The following is a 16571-nucleotide window of genomic DNA, read 5'->3' on the forward strand; positions in this document are numbered from 1 at the left end:
AGCAGCTGTATCGTTCAAGAATAAAGCGTTGTTATTTTCCTTGTCAAACGAGTGATGAAAAAAGGGCAAGTTTCAGGGTAGGTCAATTTTATAATAATTATCCTTCTTAACTATTCTTGAGCCAAGGTACCCCTAATGTGGTCCTCTAGACAATGTAATATATTTGGTGCCGCTATTCATTATTTTATGAGGCAATATTTAATGAATCTTCTAGTTATGTGAAAATATTAATGTAGTGATACAAAATAATTTGAATATTTCAATAAAAATAATTCAATCAAATAAACTTATAATTCGTTTCTTTCGTATAATTGAATTTATTTATTAACTCTTTTAATTCTTGTATAAAACCCCCTAATGATAAATAAATAATAACAATATTTCATTACTTAATTATTTTCCAATGATATGCTTGTAATGATATATATCATAACAGTTTTTTTGTTTGATTTCATGTTTTGAGTGCATCTTCGTCAAGTTGATGCCCTTGTTAGATATTTCGTATAAATTTGGAAAGCTTTATGGTATAGTATTAAATTTTTCATTGCAAATTCATTTCGATGTCTAAATTTTGTTTGAACTCTATATTTTGTAGTATATATTGATTATTTTATAAAATCATATCGTGTGTCTGTTTTATGATAAAAAAAAAACATTAAAAATACTTCAAAATAAAATTAACCCAACAATGCAATTAATATGAGATTTATAAAATGATAATAAATAATTTTTTTCTTAACTTCATAGGAGCCGAAAAGAGGTAATTAATATGAAACCCTGTACCAAAAAAGGAATACAAAACCATGATGAAATTACAGTGGTGTAATCACCTTTAATGGATATGGACATCACGTGCATTACTACAGACAATAATTGGTATTATTTGGTGGCCAGTTTGGAATGGGAGAGTATGATCATCATAATCTCGTTACTAGTCAACCAAGTGCACAAAATTGCCCTTGGTCAAAACCTCGAGGGAGAAAGTGGACTGTATCAATTATCAGAGATCAAAAGAGGTTGGTGTGCATGATGCATCATTCAATCTTTGATGGAAACGAGAATCTTTTCTTCATCAAATGGTTAGAACAGATAGAACCAATCAAAGCAAAGACAAACCGATTGTGGTTTGTGGTTTGTGACTTACCAAATTGCCCTCGGCATGTAGCATATATACAACAACACATGCACTCAACAACACAACCACTCCATCCGACATAGCCAACCCCACTTCTGAAAAATGAAAAAAAGAAAAGAAAGAGAAACCTTTGCATGTCTCCGAGGCTTCAAATGAAAGAAGGGATAGAAAAGGACTTGGTTGAGTGGGGGTGATGGGGCCTCACTTAGCTAAACTTGTATTAGTGTGGCCTCCATGTACACCAAGGTATAATCAAGTGCTTTAGACCAGGATCCTAACTTTTTCCCAAAGGAGGGATTAGGGGAACTTCATTGACAATTGAAAATAATCAGTAGAGAGGATGTTGCTTATCTTGCTGTGACATGACTTTTTCAATTTTCATGGTGTGGCTGTGTTTCTTATCCCCTCTCTTTTTCATTTTGACTTTTGTATAATGTTCAATCATCTTAAAGTTCATTGTTACAAACAAACCATAATAACCATCAAATTGTTGATTCAAGTGGTATTAAACTTAATTTTATTAAACAAAATTTGAGATAAATAAAAAAATTACTTAAGAAGAAAGATATTACTAAAGATAATCCGTCTATTCCCTAAAAATTAGTCACAGTAAAACTAGTAAATATTTTGTACCATGCCATAATTATAAAAAAAATAGTATTTCTTGTTAATGGATGCTTGAATACTATACTAGTTGGGTTGTTTGTTACAGTTTTTTTATTAAAAAAAATTATTTTTTTATGCATTTTCAATTTTTTAAAATAAATAAAAGTTTTAAAAAATTAAAATATGATTAAAATCAAAATTTATTTTGAATAGCTTTAAAGAAAACAACTTTTTATTAAAAAAAAAGGTTTTTTTAGATTATAATAAACAGACAAATTAATTTCTACTTTTTAAAATAATAATTAAGTATTGTAATTTATGATAATCACTTTTTAATCTAAAAGTCCTTTAGCGTCAAGAAAATTTATGATAAATTAGTAAAATAATAATAATTTGTTGTTGGGGTTTTCCACATTTAAAGTGGAAGCTTGGTTCTATTTATTGATGGGATAATGGACCCAGGTCCAAGATTAGGTTATTTGTTAAAGTCGGAAACGGGCCTGTATACTTTCTTTTTGGTCACACGTGTGTCTCCATTCTATGTTTTGGAAGCTAATAACTAGTCCTCATACCTTATAGATTATTTACATTATTGGGCCCTTCTCATTTGGATCATATAATATAACATCAATAACATTGATATATTTCCTGTTTCTAACGTATGTGTTTTGAATGGATCCAAAGAGAAAAACTCGTTTTGTTTGCAATGATTCTTCAATGATGAAGAGATAGTTTCTTTAGCGGGTAGTATGTCTTGCAGGAATTTGAAGGGCAATAAAATAGAAAATGAATATTTCTTTTAAAATAATACTGTTTTTTACGATAATATAATATAAGTTTATTGTTATTAATCTATTCATTTCTTATCCATGCCAAACACTTTTTTGTTTAATCAATTTCTATCATATGCTTGATTTTTTCTGTTTTTGGTGGTGTCATATAATTGAATATTTTTCTTAATATAAATTTACATTCATTTTAAAACACGCATGCATGAATAATTACACAGCTTTTCCATAAATAACATTTCGTTTGTTTTAAAGAAGTGGGAAACGCAGTAAATTACACACAAATCACTTCTGATTTAGAGTTTCGTCTTTTCTTTTTCTTTTTTTTACCATGTTCGCAATGAAATTTGAATTAAAGACTTAGTACAAATTATTCAAACTCCATCATTAGATTCCAATGGATTATTTAGAGTATATTTCTGATTTTGTTACAAAAAATGGATTTTATGATTAAAACTACTATGTAGGTGATATAATTTTTTGGATTATCATATTATTGATATGTAATATTTATTTGTTTCACGATCATCATTTTATTATAAAATTCGACTCATTATCTTAGTAAAATTTATTTAATCAATTTTTATTTAAAAGAATCAATAGTTTATTTAAGGAATTTAAATCTAATTTTTTTAGTATCCACAATTTTGTTGTTGTTGCTTTACAGGTAATATCTAATAAGGCTCTTAATCATTTGTGATTTCAAAAGTATCATTTTAACAAGATATTTTTCACATTTCTATATTCACCTGTCGTTTCTCCTATCTACTATTTTTTATTATCTTACCCTTTAAGTTGAACAAACAAAAAAATTGTAAAAAGAGAGATCACTACAAATGGCAATCTGACATTATTAGGTTTTTTTTATCACTTGTTGGATAATAAAAGTAGGTGGGACAGGAAAATATTGAAATTTAAGAATGCATGCAATTGCAATGGACAAAAATAGTATAAGGTAATTTTTGAATTATAAATAGGATATAGTGTCTTTATCCGATCAATCACTTTGTTGTGATGAAACCAACCCCAAAAATAAATTTTAATTTTAATTTTTAAGATTGTAAGCATTAGTTATTTAATTTTTGATATTAGAAGAGACATTTAGTTTCTTAATTTTTAAAATATTGTTCACTTGTACTTAATATCGGTAAAAGAAGACAGATATAATAATATGTTGAAGGGATATTTAGACTGCAAACATACCATGTAGTTTAATTCTATTGAAAGTGAATTGCCACATTTTGTCTATTTATCCTCATGTGATTCAACAAACATGACAAGGATTGAAAGAGAAACACACGAATAATGCTCTCCCTCTTGATTCAAAAAACTAGAGTTGTACATTTACACAAGAGATTTTCATATCATATCAAATATCCAAGTGATAAGCAGATATTTTATCACATTCCACGGCAAAAAATCATGAGATAAAAAAAGTATTCTCATATGCCTTTTGGGCATAAGCTTAAATGTCTGAGCAAGTATTGGAGGAAGAAGAAAGTAGCTTCATGGTAAAAGTTGATGTTGAACGTCTGAAAAAGCAATGATCTCTTCGTTGATTTTTCATCTTCATCACTTTCGGCTATAGGGTTGGTTCATAATATTCCCAAACACTCAACCTTACGGTATGTTTTAATAGAAGAAAAAAATACTTTTTTTTTCTTTCTTTCTATACAACATGTGATAATCCTATTTAAGCATTGTAGAACTATTGTTGGTAACAAACCTTTTCTCAAAATATTTAATGCATCTACATATTCAACATTCAAATTCAAAATATATAATTGGTTAAATTGAAATAATTTCATACTAATTGATTCGGTCACAGTAACATGAGACTGGGAGAAAATATTAATAATATGATTAGAATAACTTTCTTTTTCGGCAGCATTATAAATTATTTTTATTTCATATTTTCACTTACAATCTTACATGTTTAATGGAAGCAATGCCAAACAAATAGAATGAGGGACCAAGTTTTTGCATCTGATCAATTATGAATTATTAATACATTTAAATTTGGTAAAACTTTAAAATTTAGTTTCTTTTTTCGTTTTTTTATTATTTTGCTTGGTCTATTTGTGATCTTAAGCCTTAATTAACCCTGTTTAACTCCATCAACTCTCATGCTTTTTTTGGTTGGGCTCATGAAATTACCCATTACAGATTTGAGGCTATTACTTTCTGTACCTTCCTTTTGCTTTTTGCACCTCAAAAAACTCAAGCTGACATTCTAAAAAAGCCTTTCTAAAATTATGTTAACATAGTTCCGAAAAAGCTTTTCTAGAATTATGTATAATTTCTTTGGTGCAAGAAGTAATTGCCAATATTTGAATGGTGTGCACGAAAAAAAAATTGTTCACAAACTTCAAAGAATAAAATAAACAATAAAAGATTACGTTTGGACTTTTTGACCAATTGGAAGGAAACAGAAAAGGGCAAAACTTGGTTTTCCTGAGTTGTTGAGTGCAGATGGACTGTCCTATTAATTATTCAAAAGAAGTGATATACCTATGTGTCCAATAACAATGTGAAATTAGGAGTTAAGCGCTGCTTTTAATGTCTTTTAATTAAGACCATCAAGCAACACCAAAGTCCCTCAAAACTTTCTTCTTTAATTAATTGTGCCATGTTGAGTTGGTCATCGTGGATGAAACTAGACACGCTGTGACTTTGAATTGCAAAAGCAAAATCTCCAATAGATTAATTCCACAGCAGGTTGAGAAATCTGCACATATGTTGATGACCAACCACATGAAAATCTGTTTTCAACTTGTGCACTCCTTTGGAATCTTATTTTTAATAATAAAAAAAAGGTCAAACCAAATTCAACTTCATTAAAACATGATCACAAGTTTTCTCACGTGAAGGAAAAAAAATGCCCCTTATAAACCTCTTAGCTGGATTTTCTACTTGCAATGAGTGGTGGTGCTTTAGTGCTTCTTTTGGTGAAGTCTTGTGAAGAACAAAAGCCATGGCCTTGTTGAATTCTAATGACATGTTGGTCCTTCTGATTTTGCTCTTGAATGTGAGCTTTTACGGAAATGTTGATGCTCAGAAAAATGGCTTAGGAGCCTCTTTCATCTTTGGAGATTCCTTGGTGGATGCAGGGAACAATAACTACTTGTCAACTCTTTCTAAGGCAAACATCCCTCCCAATGGAATTGATTTCAAGGCCTCTGGAGGAAACCCCACAGGCCGCTATACCAATGGAAGAACCATTGGTGATTTAGTAGGTAATTTTGTCTTCTTTCTCACACATCCAAGGTGTTTGGGTGAGCCTATTTTTATTTTTTTTGTTAGCAAACAATTAACATTTTGATTTTTTAAACAAAGTTTTTTTCCTTTTTTCTGAATGAACATCAAACATTCCTCAAGTGAGAACCAACAATTAATCTTTTGAGGTTTTCTAATAAATATGTTTTCATATACACAGATTAAAAGTTAGATTATTGATCACATGTTTATGAGATAATGTTATCTATCAATTATCTCACATTATCTTTTTCCAAACATCAATGTTACATGCATAGTGTATTTATATGAAATTTAATAAAACTAGAGTAAACATATAGAGTTTAATTTTTATATATTGTCAGTTTAATTTTTTTTACATTATATTAATCAATTTAAAATGATTTGTTCATATGATTTTTTGAAGTAATTACTATAAAAATAAACAAATTTATTTTACATAATAATTTGTTATTAGACGGGGCAGTATAAAACTTTTTTTTGCATTGTAAATATATACACTATTTATTTTAGCATATACCTCTTTGATTTCTTATGATATTATAAATATTTTTAGGAAAGTCAGTCTATTGTTAAAAAAGAGAGAGATTGAAAATAATTATATTAAATATCAGGAATACGAATGTAATTTCTTAACTTTGTTTTATCAATTTTATGCCACTTTCTTTATAAATTAATAATAAAATTCACGATATCTATTTCCCCCACAATAAAGTGGGAGGAATGCTGTCCATAAATGAAATCAGTGTGAAAAAACACTTTTTTCTTTACTTAATATGATGTTTTAGTTTTTGTATTTTAATTTTTCAGGAGAGGAATTGGGACAACCAAACTATGCTGTACCATTTTTAGCTCCAAATGCAACAGGGAAAATCATACTCAGTGGAGTGAATTATGCTTCAGGAGGGGGAGGGATACTGAATGCTACTGGAAGAATATTTGTCAGTATTTTATCTCCCTTATCTATTTCTTACTTAATCTTATTCAATCTATGTAATAAGGAACATAACAGTTGCATGTCACGTACATAAATTTGTTTTCAGGTGAATAGGGTAGGAATGGATGTTCAAATAGATTACTTCAGCATAACAAGAAAACAAATTGACAAACTGCTGGGTGAATCAAAAGCCAAAGAGTATATAATGAAGAAATCAATTTTCTCCATCACGGTTGGGGCCAATGACTTTCTCAACAATTACCTTCTCCCAGTTCTCTCTATTGGAGCAAGAATTTCTCAAAGTCCAGATTCTTTCATTGATGACATGATTACTCATTTCAGGGCCCAACTTACGGTATACACCTTGATCTAAATTTAACACCAAAACAAACTAGACCACTAAATGAAATACCCTTAGTCATTGTAGATTTGTAGTGCTATTTGCCAAAACTTCATAAATCATAATCAATATCCAGTACCCGTACCATTACTAGCATTCTAAAATCTGCGACTGAAATCAATTAAAAAATTATTTTCATCAAAATCGGTTTCACTTAATGTAGTTCTCATGAAAAAAAGTAAAATAGTTACGTTTGTTTCCTAAGTTAAAATTAACTTAAACAAAGTTAAAATTAACTTTTGGAGAAATTAAACGAAAAAAATTATGAATTTATGCAGAAATTAATTTTAATTTATAAAATAAAATAATTTTATTTTGCCTTCATGTTTTCTTATCTCAAAGTCAGAAAGGTAAATGGGTTAAATTTCTCCTACAAGTTAAAATTAATCTTGCTTAAAAAAAGGTAAAATTAATCTTTTGGAGAAACTAAATGAAACAATTTCTATAAATTAACTTATACATAAAACTAATTTTAACTGATAAGACAAGTTTATTTCATTTTACTTTTTTGTTTTCTCCTATAAATGTTTATTAAAGAAAATTATGGAAACAAAATTCTACTGCATTGTACTCTATTTTATTTTTAATTTTTGTCATGTGTAACTTGGCATGTTTGATTTGAATGTCAGAGACTTTACCAAATGGATGCTCGAAAGTTTGTTATAGGCAATGTTGGGCCAATAGGCTGCATACCTTACCAGAAGACTATTAATCAGCTGAACGAAGACGAGTGTGTGGATTTGGCTAACAAGCTTGCGCTTCAATACAATGCTCGATTGAAGGATTTGGTTGCTGAGCTTAACGACAACCTCCCTGGAGCCACCTTCGTCCTTGCCAATGTTTATGATCTAGTGTTGGAACTCATAAAAAATTTTGATAAATACGGTAAGCAATCCCTTTCATTTTAATTATTTTATATGGTCCCTTATAATCTTGATATTAATAATCATTGTCTAACTTAACTCTTCAAGTAAATTAAGAGTGTGCTTGGAGGTATATGAGTTATGATTATATGAAAATGTAAAACTATGATTACATAACTTATTTTTTGATAAATTAAACACATGTTAAATAATGGGTTCAGTTCAAGACTCTTGAAAAGTATATACATACCATAAAATTTTGATTACCAAGAGAGTCTAAAATAATATATATAGGTGAGTTGTTGTGAATTTGTTGATATTGGAGTATGTTTCTTATGCAGGATTCACAACGGCAAGTAGAGCTTGCTGCGGAAATGGAGGGCAATTCGCAGGGATAATTCCGTGTGGGCCAACATCAAGTATGTGCAGAGATAGGTACAAGCATGTGTTCTGGGATCCTTATCACCCAAGTGAGGCTGCAAACCTAATCCTCGCCAAGCAGCTACTTGACGGAGACAAGAGATACATATCTCCTGTTAATCTTAGGCAACTCAGGGATCTATGATCTTAATTTTAATTTCTTCTTTTATTACTATTGTTCTTTCCGTACTTCAATTTGTATTACACACATCACACACCCATTTAAGTTTTTCTTTTTTCTCCTCAATTCAGTTATTGTCTCTCAAATTATCAAACTGTAGCTTTCAACGACGAACACCTTTTGCTGTGGCTGCCTCCTTCATTTACTGCAATTAACATAAACGTAATTTACGAGCGTGATTTGCTTAATGAGTTATATTTTATTATTATATTATGATTCTGAGTTTTTAATTATGTTGATATGCATGTTAACAAATAAGTGAATAACAATTGACCATGGCGTTGTTGTACCTTGCTAGCTAGTCTCACTTAGACGTGGGGAGAATTTCATTTTCTTGTCCCTCTCGATGGTGACCATTTTGTAATTGATAATAGGCAAATACGGGTGTTCTTGGATTATTGGTTAAAAAATTAAAATAATTTTTTATTAGAGTACACAAAATTATATTATTTATAATTTCTTATATTTTCCTATAATTTTTATAATAAATAATTTTTTTTGAAAAATTAACCGATGTTTTTCTATAATTTTCATAAATTTTTTTTTTAAATTTCTTAACCAATATACCCTATCCATGTGTTTGGATAGAGAATTTTTAAAATGTCAAAAAGTTTGAAATGCAAGTAATTAATTCAATTGAAAGCAATTAAATTTCATTCAATTACAAAATAACTTGTTTTGATTATTTTAGTTTTGAACCTATTTTCACATAAATTCAAAATTATTATTAATTACTGATTTTAAATAAGTTTTTTTCTCTGCAACACAACATGCTCAAACATTCAGCAGTGCTGCAGTTCCAATGTTACACCAGCACCATTGTATTACAAAAAATTTCACCATAGTGATTTTTGGTTGGTGGTGGTCTTTAAGCTCAAGAAGATGATAAAGGGAGGTTCGTTGGTAATCTTTTCTCTTTATTGGTGGTTTGGTTCAACTCTTTTTGCCGTTGATTTGGATTCCATGGTGGAGAGTGCGAAAATGATCATCGACAAGTTGGAATCTAGTAGAGATGACCATTGGCGGATTGGGATTCCAGTGACAAAGGTTCGTCAGACAATAACGGATGAACAATTAGGAGGGATAGGAAAGAAAATACACATACAAGAGAAAAATATCATCGAGTTCGAGATACTCTTCTATTCGCAAATGAATAATTTTAGAAATTCTACCTCTTTGAGTGGAATTTCAAATTTTCAATTTTAACAAAGATTAAAATTCTCTGTTAAAATAATAGATATTTAGTTTTCTTTAAATTATTATTCAAATACTATATTTAAAAGGATAAATATTTAATATCTCATTTAAAATAAATTCCTCTATTAAAAGTATTCATCTAAACAAAATGTCAAAATAAGGTTAGCAAAGAGTCTAAATAATATCCGAAACTTATATAGCTTATATTTTTCACAACTTCCGCGCCTTGGTAGTTTAAAAAAGTCTATCCAAACCAACCTCATGTCTCGCATGATTATGAATCTATTTCCTTTTTTGGAATTTGATATAGTGGTCACAAGTTCAGTTGATCCATGCATGGTCCGACCAATAATTGTCATTGATTTAATTATAAAATTAATGTGGTTGAGATTTGTGATGCTAACCTATTAAACAAGTTACATTGTACACGTTATGAAAAAAATTGCAGTTAGACCTATGTTTATAATTAGTTTAACCTATGAAGTAAGAGGTAGGCGTGGAGGTAGGTGGAGGTGCTAAAGAGCTGTCATGTAAAAGAAATGTTACCCAAATTAAAAATAACAATTCCTTAGGGCAGAATACTAAATACCATAAAACTGTTATTACTTATAAGTTACAACCTATTTTTATAGATATTTTTAACATAACAGTTACTATTTTTTAATTTTTTATTGTATAAAATAGATGTATTAATTATTTTTTATTGTGTTTTTTAGTTTATTTTAATACTATTTATTAATTTTCTTATTTTTTTAATTAATGAACATAACAAAAAAAATTATCAACAACATATAAATTTAACTATAAAAATACATACAAAGTAACTAAAAAATTATACTACTAAATTTAACTATAAAAATACATATAAATTTAACAATTTATTTATACAAGAACATTATATTGTATTATCAATAAAATACTTAAAAAAATTACACTTGACTAAGGAAAAACTTAAGATGGAGATATGGTAGTACAATTGTTTTTGTTATGATCATGTTGTCGGCAAATGTAACATTTTTTCTACTTTTTTGTTCATTTTCTTCTTCGTCCATCTCAGTAGGAATCTCTTTCTCATTAGGTCTCAGGTGGCAGAAAAAAAATTCCTAATTAAATATCTTTAAAGATATTTTTAATATATTTTTATTATAAAAAATAGCTCATATTTAACAATTATTAGTATCTTTTGGATATTTTAATCTTTTCTTTTCATATTTGGACGCTATAAATAATAAAAATATCAATTCTTATCACTTAAGCAAAAAATAACTACTAAATAAATATTTTTAAATATATTTTCAATAAATATTTTTAAAGATATTTTCAACATAGCAGTTACTACTTTTTGAAATTTTATGTCTGTTATATAAAATAGATGTATCAATTATTTTTTTATTGTATTTTTTAGTTTATTTTAATACTATTTACTAATTTTCTTATTTTTTTAATTAATGAACATAACAAAAAAAATTATCAACAACATGTAAATTTAACTATAAAAGTACATACAAAATAACTAAAAAATTATACTATAATTTTATTCAATTTTTTTATTTTTCTTTATCTGTATATATATATATATATATATTTTTTAAAAAATTATAAAATTTAATATAATAATTAAATAATTTTAAAACCAATTAAAAAATTATATAATATAATATTTATATTTTATAATATTTTTAATTAAAAAAATAAAAAGGAGAGAGAAAGTCTCAAATATTATATATTGAAAATTAAATTTGTAAAATAGTGTAGATTAAAAAAAAGTAAGGGAGAGAGAGTGTATTTAAAAAAAAAACCAAAATAAAAGCTATGCATATCATACCATATACTACTACTTATTTTGTCTGCGTGGGTGTTTCTTAACCATTTTTACGCAAGTGAAATTTCTTGGGGAACAATATATTTCTTTTTAGTTAAAAACCTTGAAAAGAAAATAACAAATGTAGAGGCTTGAAAGTCCAAAGTTTACAAACACCTGTGTTCAGGCATGTTGGCATTAAATTGTAAAAGGAATGATTGATAATAATTCTGGGTGTAGTGGCAATAATAGCCCAGTCGAAGAGGAGAATAAGGCGTGCGAAGTTGCAATTCATTTCGATGATAGAGTGGAAAAAACAAGGGAAAGGGAATCATGTGCGTGCAGAAAAGGCCAAAAAGAGGTCATTACTGATTACATTTTACAGGTCTGAACCCATGACCAGCTAGCGAGACGCAACGCAAGATCAGGATGAAAAATAAATAATCAAAAAATTGTCAGTGATTGATTTTTTTTTTCTCCTATCCTGAAAAATTATGAGACAAACTCTCAAAGCTTAAAAATAATCGAAATGAGATTTACTTTTTTTCAACAAATTTTTTTCCAAAGAGCTAAGGAATTGAAAATAGCAGCATGTTTAAGAAAATCAATTTGTGTTAGACCTTGTTCATTGAGTGATTGATTATTATATATTTTACGGATAAATACAAATAGAAGCACTGTATAGAAGAGAAGCGAAGCGAGGAGATAGCGATTGTGTTTTGGGGTCCGAGAAAGAGAAAGAAACAAGGGGTCTCTCCACTTTCCAAGTTTCCAAGTTTTGTTTCCGCTGTTGAAAGCGACCCATGATTCATTCTCGAAGACCAATTTGAATGGCGCGTGCCGATGCTTGTCACCGACAACAACCGGTGTGTCGCTGACAGGTGTCGGTGGACCGGACATGAAACAGGACCGTGTGATCACTATCAAGCGGTGAGCAGAGTGGTGCCTGTGCAGATGGGGTGGGGGTGTTTGGTAATGGCTACATTGAAGCGGAAAATCCGGTGGAAGATAGAAAGAATGGGAGTACGGAGGAGAAATCTGATGCGGACATGACGCGTCCGAAATCAGAGGGGAAACCCAATTATTGCTCCCCACGCTGCCCGACACTCATTATTCTGTCGCTTCTGTCCCTACCAACTCCTCTCTCTTACTGTCTCAATCTCATGCTATACTATGCTATCTTGCTATGCTATCACGTGTAGTGTACAATTACAATTTACCCACCTTCATTTTTTGTACTATTCTACTCTCAAGTTTTCGTGGCCCCCACTCAATCTACGACCTACAGACACCATGGCATAATCAAAGTTAGGTTTGGAAACATCAACTAATAACAACCCTTGGAAAATAAAATTATTGTTGATGCATTTTCGCATGTGCCTAATCATCATATTTCTAGAAATGAGTATGATTGTGTTTGTGATTTGCCTAATTAGAGGGAATATTTTGTATGCTGGATTGTGACATTATCCATAGTAGTAGTTCTTAATAACAACAAAAAAACCGAACTTCGATGCATGTAGATGGCATAGATGGGGTAGCTAATCACCCTACGGCCTAGGAGCTCTACGTCTAAGCGGATTGAATGGGGAAAAGACAGGAGAAACGAATATATGCATATAAAATTACAACATGGACCATGTTAGTTATCGTTAACACAATCTATGTTAATTATTTATTTTTAATATAAACAGTTGGGTAGTTTTGCATTTGCATCCCATAACTATAGTTATTATTATCTAAATGGAAGAATGCATTATATTATGCATGCATCTAAGTGGCCGTGCAAGCACTAAAATACCGGACACGATCCATCGACAAATAATATCTGAACCAAATAAAATTATTATAGTCTTAAAACTTTTTTTACAAATTCAAATTCAAAACTTGAGATTAATAAAGTGAAGTCAAATGATCTCCTGCATGAATGGTTGCTTCCACTATTTTATGAAGTGTAGTAGGCTGTATTTATTTATTTATAATTTGAAATTGATTGGATTGGGGAAGAGAGTGGTTGGTGGGGGTGTGTGAGTGCAGAAGGCGCAGCCCTATTAGCCGACCCAAATAGAGAGAGGGGATGTGTCTGGAGCCGACTGAAATGTCGTGCTTAACAGAACACTGTAAAGCTGATCCCACTCTGTCTCATATAACTGATATAAGCCTCAGAAGATGTCTCTGTTTATATTCTCTCTGACTCTCTTTGCTTTCTCTCTCTCTCTCTCTCTCTCACTCTGTTCTCCCATAAAACCCCCCCCTCACCCACCCAACATTCACACTCAAGCCCCTCACTCCAAAACAAAACCTAAACATTTTACTCTTTTCGGTTTTTTTTTTTGTTTCACACATGCCGTCGTCGAATTCCGGCGAGAGTCGCCGAGCGAGCAAGCCGCAGAGCTCGGGCGGAGCGGCGCCGCCGCCGCCGGAGCAGGAAAACCTGCCGTGCCCGCGATGCGACTCCACCAACACCAAGTTCTGCTACTACAACAACTACAACTACTCCCAGCCCCGCCACTTCTGCAAGTCCTGCCGCCGCTACTGGACCCACGGCGGCACTCTCCGCGACATTCCCGTCGGCGGCGGCAGCCGCAAGAACGCCAAGCGCTCCCGCACCCACCACGTCGCCGCCACATCATCCTCCTCCACCTCGTCCACCATGACGTCAGCACAGGAACACCACGCACACACTTTATTGGCCCCCGTCGCCTCCACGCACTACGGAGTACTTGACGGCGATGTTAAACAGACTAGCAACGGCAACGGTAACGTGTGCGGGAGCTTCACTTCGTTGCTGAACAACACCCATGGCTCCGGGTTTCTCGCCCTGGGTGGCTTTGGGCTTGGACACGGGTATGACGACATGGGTTTTGGCATTGGGAGATCGGGCTGGGCCTTCCCAGGAATGGTCGACGGTGGCAACATTGGCGGCGCCGTCGCGTCTTCTGGCCTAAACACGTGGTAGTTAGAGAGTGGCGAAGGAGGGTTCGTTAGCGGAGATTGCTTCGCTTGGCCTGGGCTTGCGATTTCAACACCGGGAAATGGTCTCAAATGAAACGCATCTTTTTTTTTTTTTTTTCTTTTTTACTTTTTCTGGTTTGGGACTCTGGGTGCAATGGAAGGTGTGTTTATGGTTTAAGTTTAGGGTTTTACTATTTGCAGGGTATAATCATCTGTGAAATTTGAAGCACAACTAGGACTTTTTCTTTTTCTTTTTTGTTTAATTTTACTAGTTCTGGGGATGTTTACTGGCTTACTGTTATTTTGTGATTAAGCTGTGTGATTCATATATTCGTGACTGATGAGGTTATGAATGTGTTGTTTTTCTCTGAATTTTTTAACCATGCATAAAATTGGATTAGGATTCCAGCAAAGACAGTGTGGCCATGGCTACACTTATAATATAAGAGAACAAATTATACTGTTAAATAATACTTTATTGTGTAAAATAGAGAAAGAAAAGTAGGAATTTCTAGCCTAGTGTTTGTTCTATGCTGTTTGTAGACTTTAGAGGAAAATAATATAATAATAAAAGCTTAATTAATTGAATTCGTTCTTGTGTTATTTGGGGGTGTTGAAAGGAGGACGAAGCCTCTGAAGGGAAGGGTAGTGAGAATGTAACTTTGCGGGGGGTATTTGATTTTTGGGCCAGTGCAGTTTGGTTGAAAGATCTCTTGGTTTTCGGATTGTCTGGTACTCATTGTTTTGTTTTATTTCTACGATAGGACTCTGCTAAAGTTGATTCTGTTCTATTTTTGAGAAACTTGTTCCTTCAATTCTAATTTTGTCTCGGTGCCTGGAAGAACGGCTAGATAGTAGCATGGGGAAGGAAAAAAATAACCCACCGAACTCTGTTTGCTGTATAAAATATTTTTTTAATCTTCGTCAATATCGTTTCATTTATTTTTTTATTTCCTTTTGTGAGTATGTCATGTTTACATGTTTAGATTGGCAACACTGAATATATGATACGCTGCTGTTAAGGGGTGATAAATATTAGAACTTTTTAAAATATTAAATTTTGTAAGAAAGGAAAGCAATGGAAAAAAAAATTAGATATTAAACTTAAAATGAAACTGTAATTATAAAACTGAAAAATATGTTCAAGTTCAGATTTTGTTTGGAAATTTTCCGTACAATTGTTTTCTATAATTATTTTACAATTAGTAAAAAATAGATACAAAGGAGGGAGAAATATGGAATAAGGAAAAATATGATAGAAAATATTTAGAGAATATCTAAACTGTAAATTTTCTTTGTAAAATGGGTGTACATTTAAAAAAAATAATAAGTATAACATAATTCTTTCTCTTCAAAGGAGTTTCATTGCACATTTTATTATATTAAATTTATTATAAAGTGTATACTGGTAATAAAATAGAGAAATAAGATGCCATTCTTAATCAGGAGTGATATTCAATTGCTCGCTCACACAATTTGTTAATTAATGTTTTAGTTTAACCACTGTTTAATAGAACTTGGAAATAAAAGCATCAACTGAGTCTAACTAATATCAACTTGATTTTTTGAATTGAATAGTGATCAAATCATGGAAGTGACTAGGGCTCGAAAAGTAATTAAACGCCATTCGGCACAAGCGCACCATAAATATTGAAATGTCAATATATTATCAAATTGAGGTAAAGTTCAATTCCTTGAATCCAAGTCCCTTAAATAAAACATGGGATTCTAATCTCTTAGATAAATCTAAATCTAATCAAGGATCAGGTAAAGATATTTAACAAAATATCTATGCATGTAGTTCAATCTCTAAAATCATGACAAACAAATTAATCACTCTCATGTCAAGTAATATCAAAATTTTCCAATCACACACACAACCTATGATCAATTTACTAATGGCCGATCAAAGAAATCATTGAGCAAAAGAGTAGTAGCACAAATTACTAAAAGAGACTTGTCTTTGTTAGAAATGAGTTCAAATACAAAAGAAAAATACAAATTCATTTACCATAACTTTGGTAAAACATTAA

At 31.1% G+C, this 16571-nt stretch overlaps 2 protein-coding genes across 2 annotated transcripts; both read left to right on the forward strand.

Moving 5' to 3' along the window:
- The first annotated feature begins 5443 nt into the window (after nt 1–5443).
- LOC114382661 (GDSL esterase/lipase At2g23540-like) lies at nt 5444–8773 on the forward strand. Its single transcript, XM_028342227.1, has 5 exons — nt 5444–5765; nt 6595–6725; nt 6828–7076; nt 7751–8006; nt 8326–8773. Exons 1-5 carry the CDS (start codon nt 5504–5506, stop codon nt 8547–8549), a joined length of 1122 nt encoding a protein of 373 aa, XP_028198028.1. The 5' UTR covers nt 5444–5503; the 3' UTR covers nt 8550–8773.
- Nucleotides 8774–13582: 4809 nt separating this feature from the next.
- On the forward strand, nt 13583–14910 carry LOC114382665 (dof zinc finger protein DOF3.4-like). Its single transcript, XM_028342235.1, has one exon. It carries the CDS (start codon nt 13928–13930, stop codon nt 14540–14542), a length of 615 nt encoding a protein of 204 aa, XP_028198036.1. The 5' UTR covers nt 13583–13927; the 3' UTR covers nt 14543–14910.
- Nucleotides 14911–16571: the final 1661 nt, after the last annotated feature.

Source organism: Glycine soja, chromosome 2, assembly GCF_004193775.1.
Source record: "Glycine soja cultivar W05 chromosome 2, ASM419377v2, whole genome shotgun sequence".
In the NCBI taxonomy this organism is placed as follows: Eukaryota; Viridiplantae; Streptophyta; class Magnoliopsida; order Fabales; family Fabaceae; genus Glycine; species Glycine soja.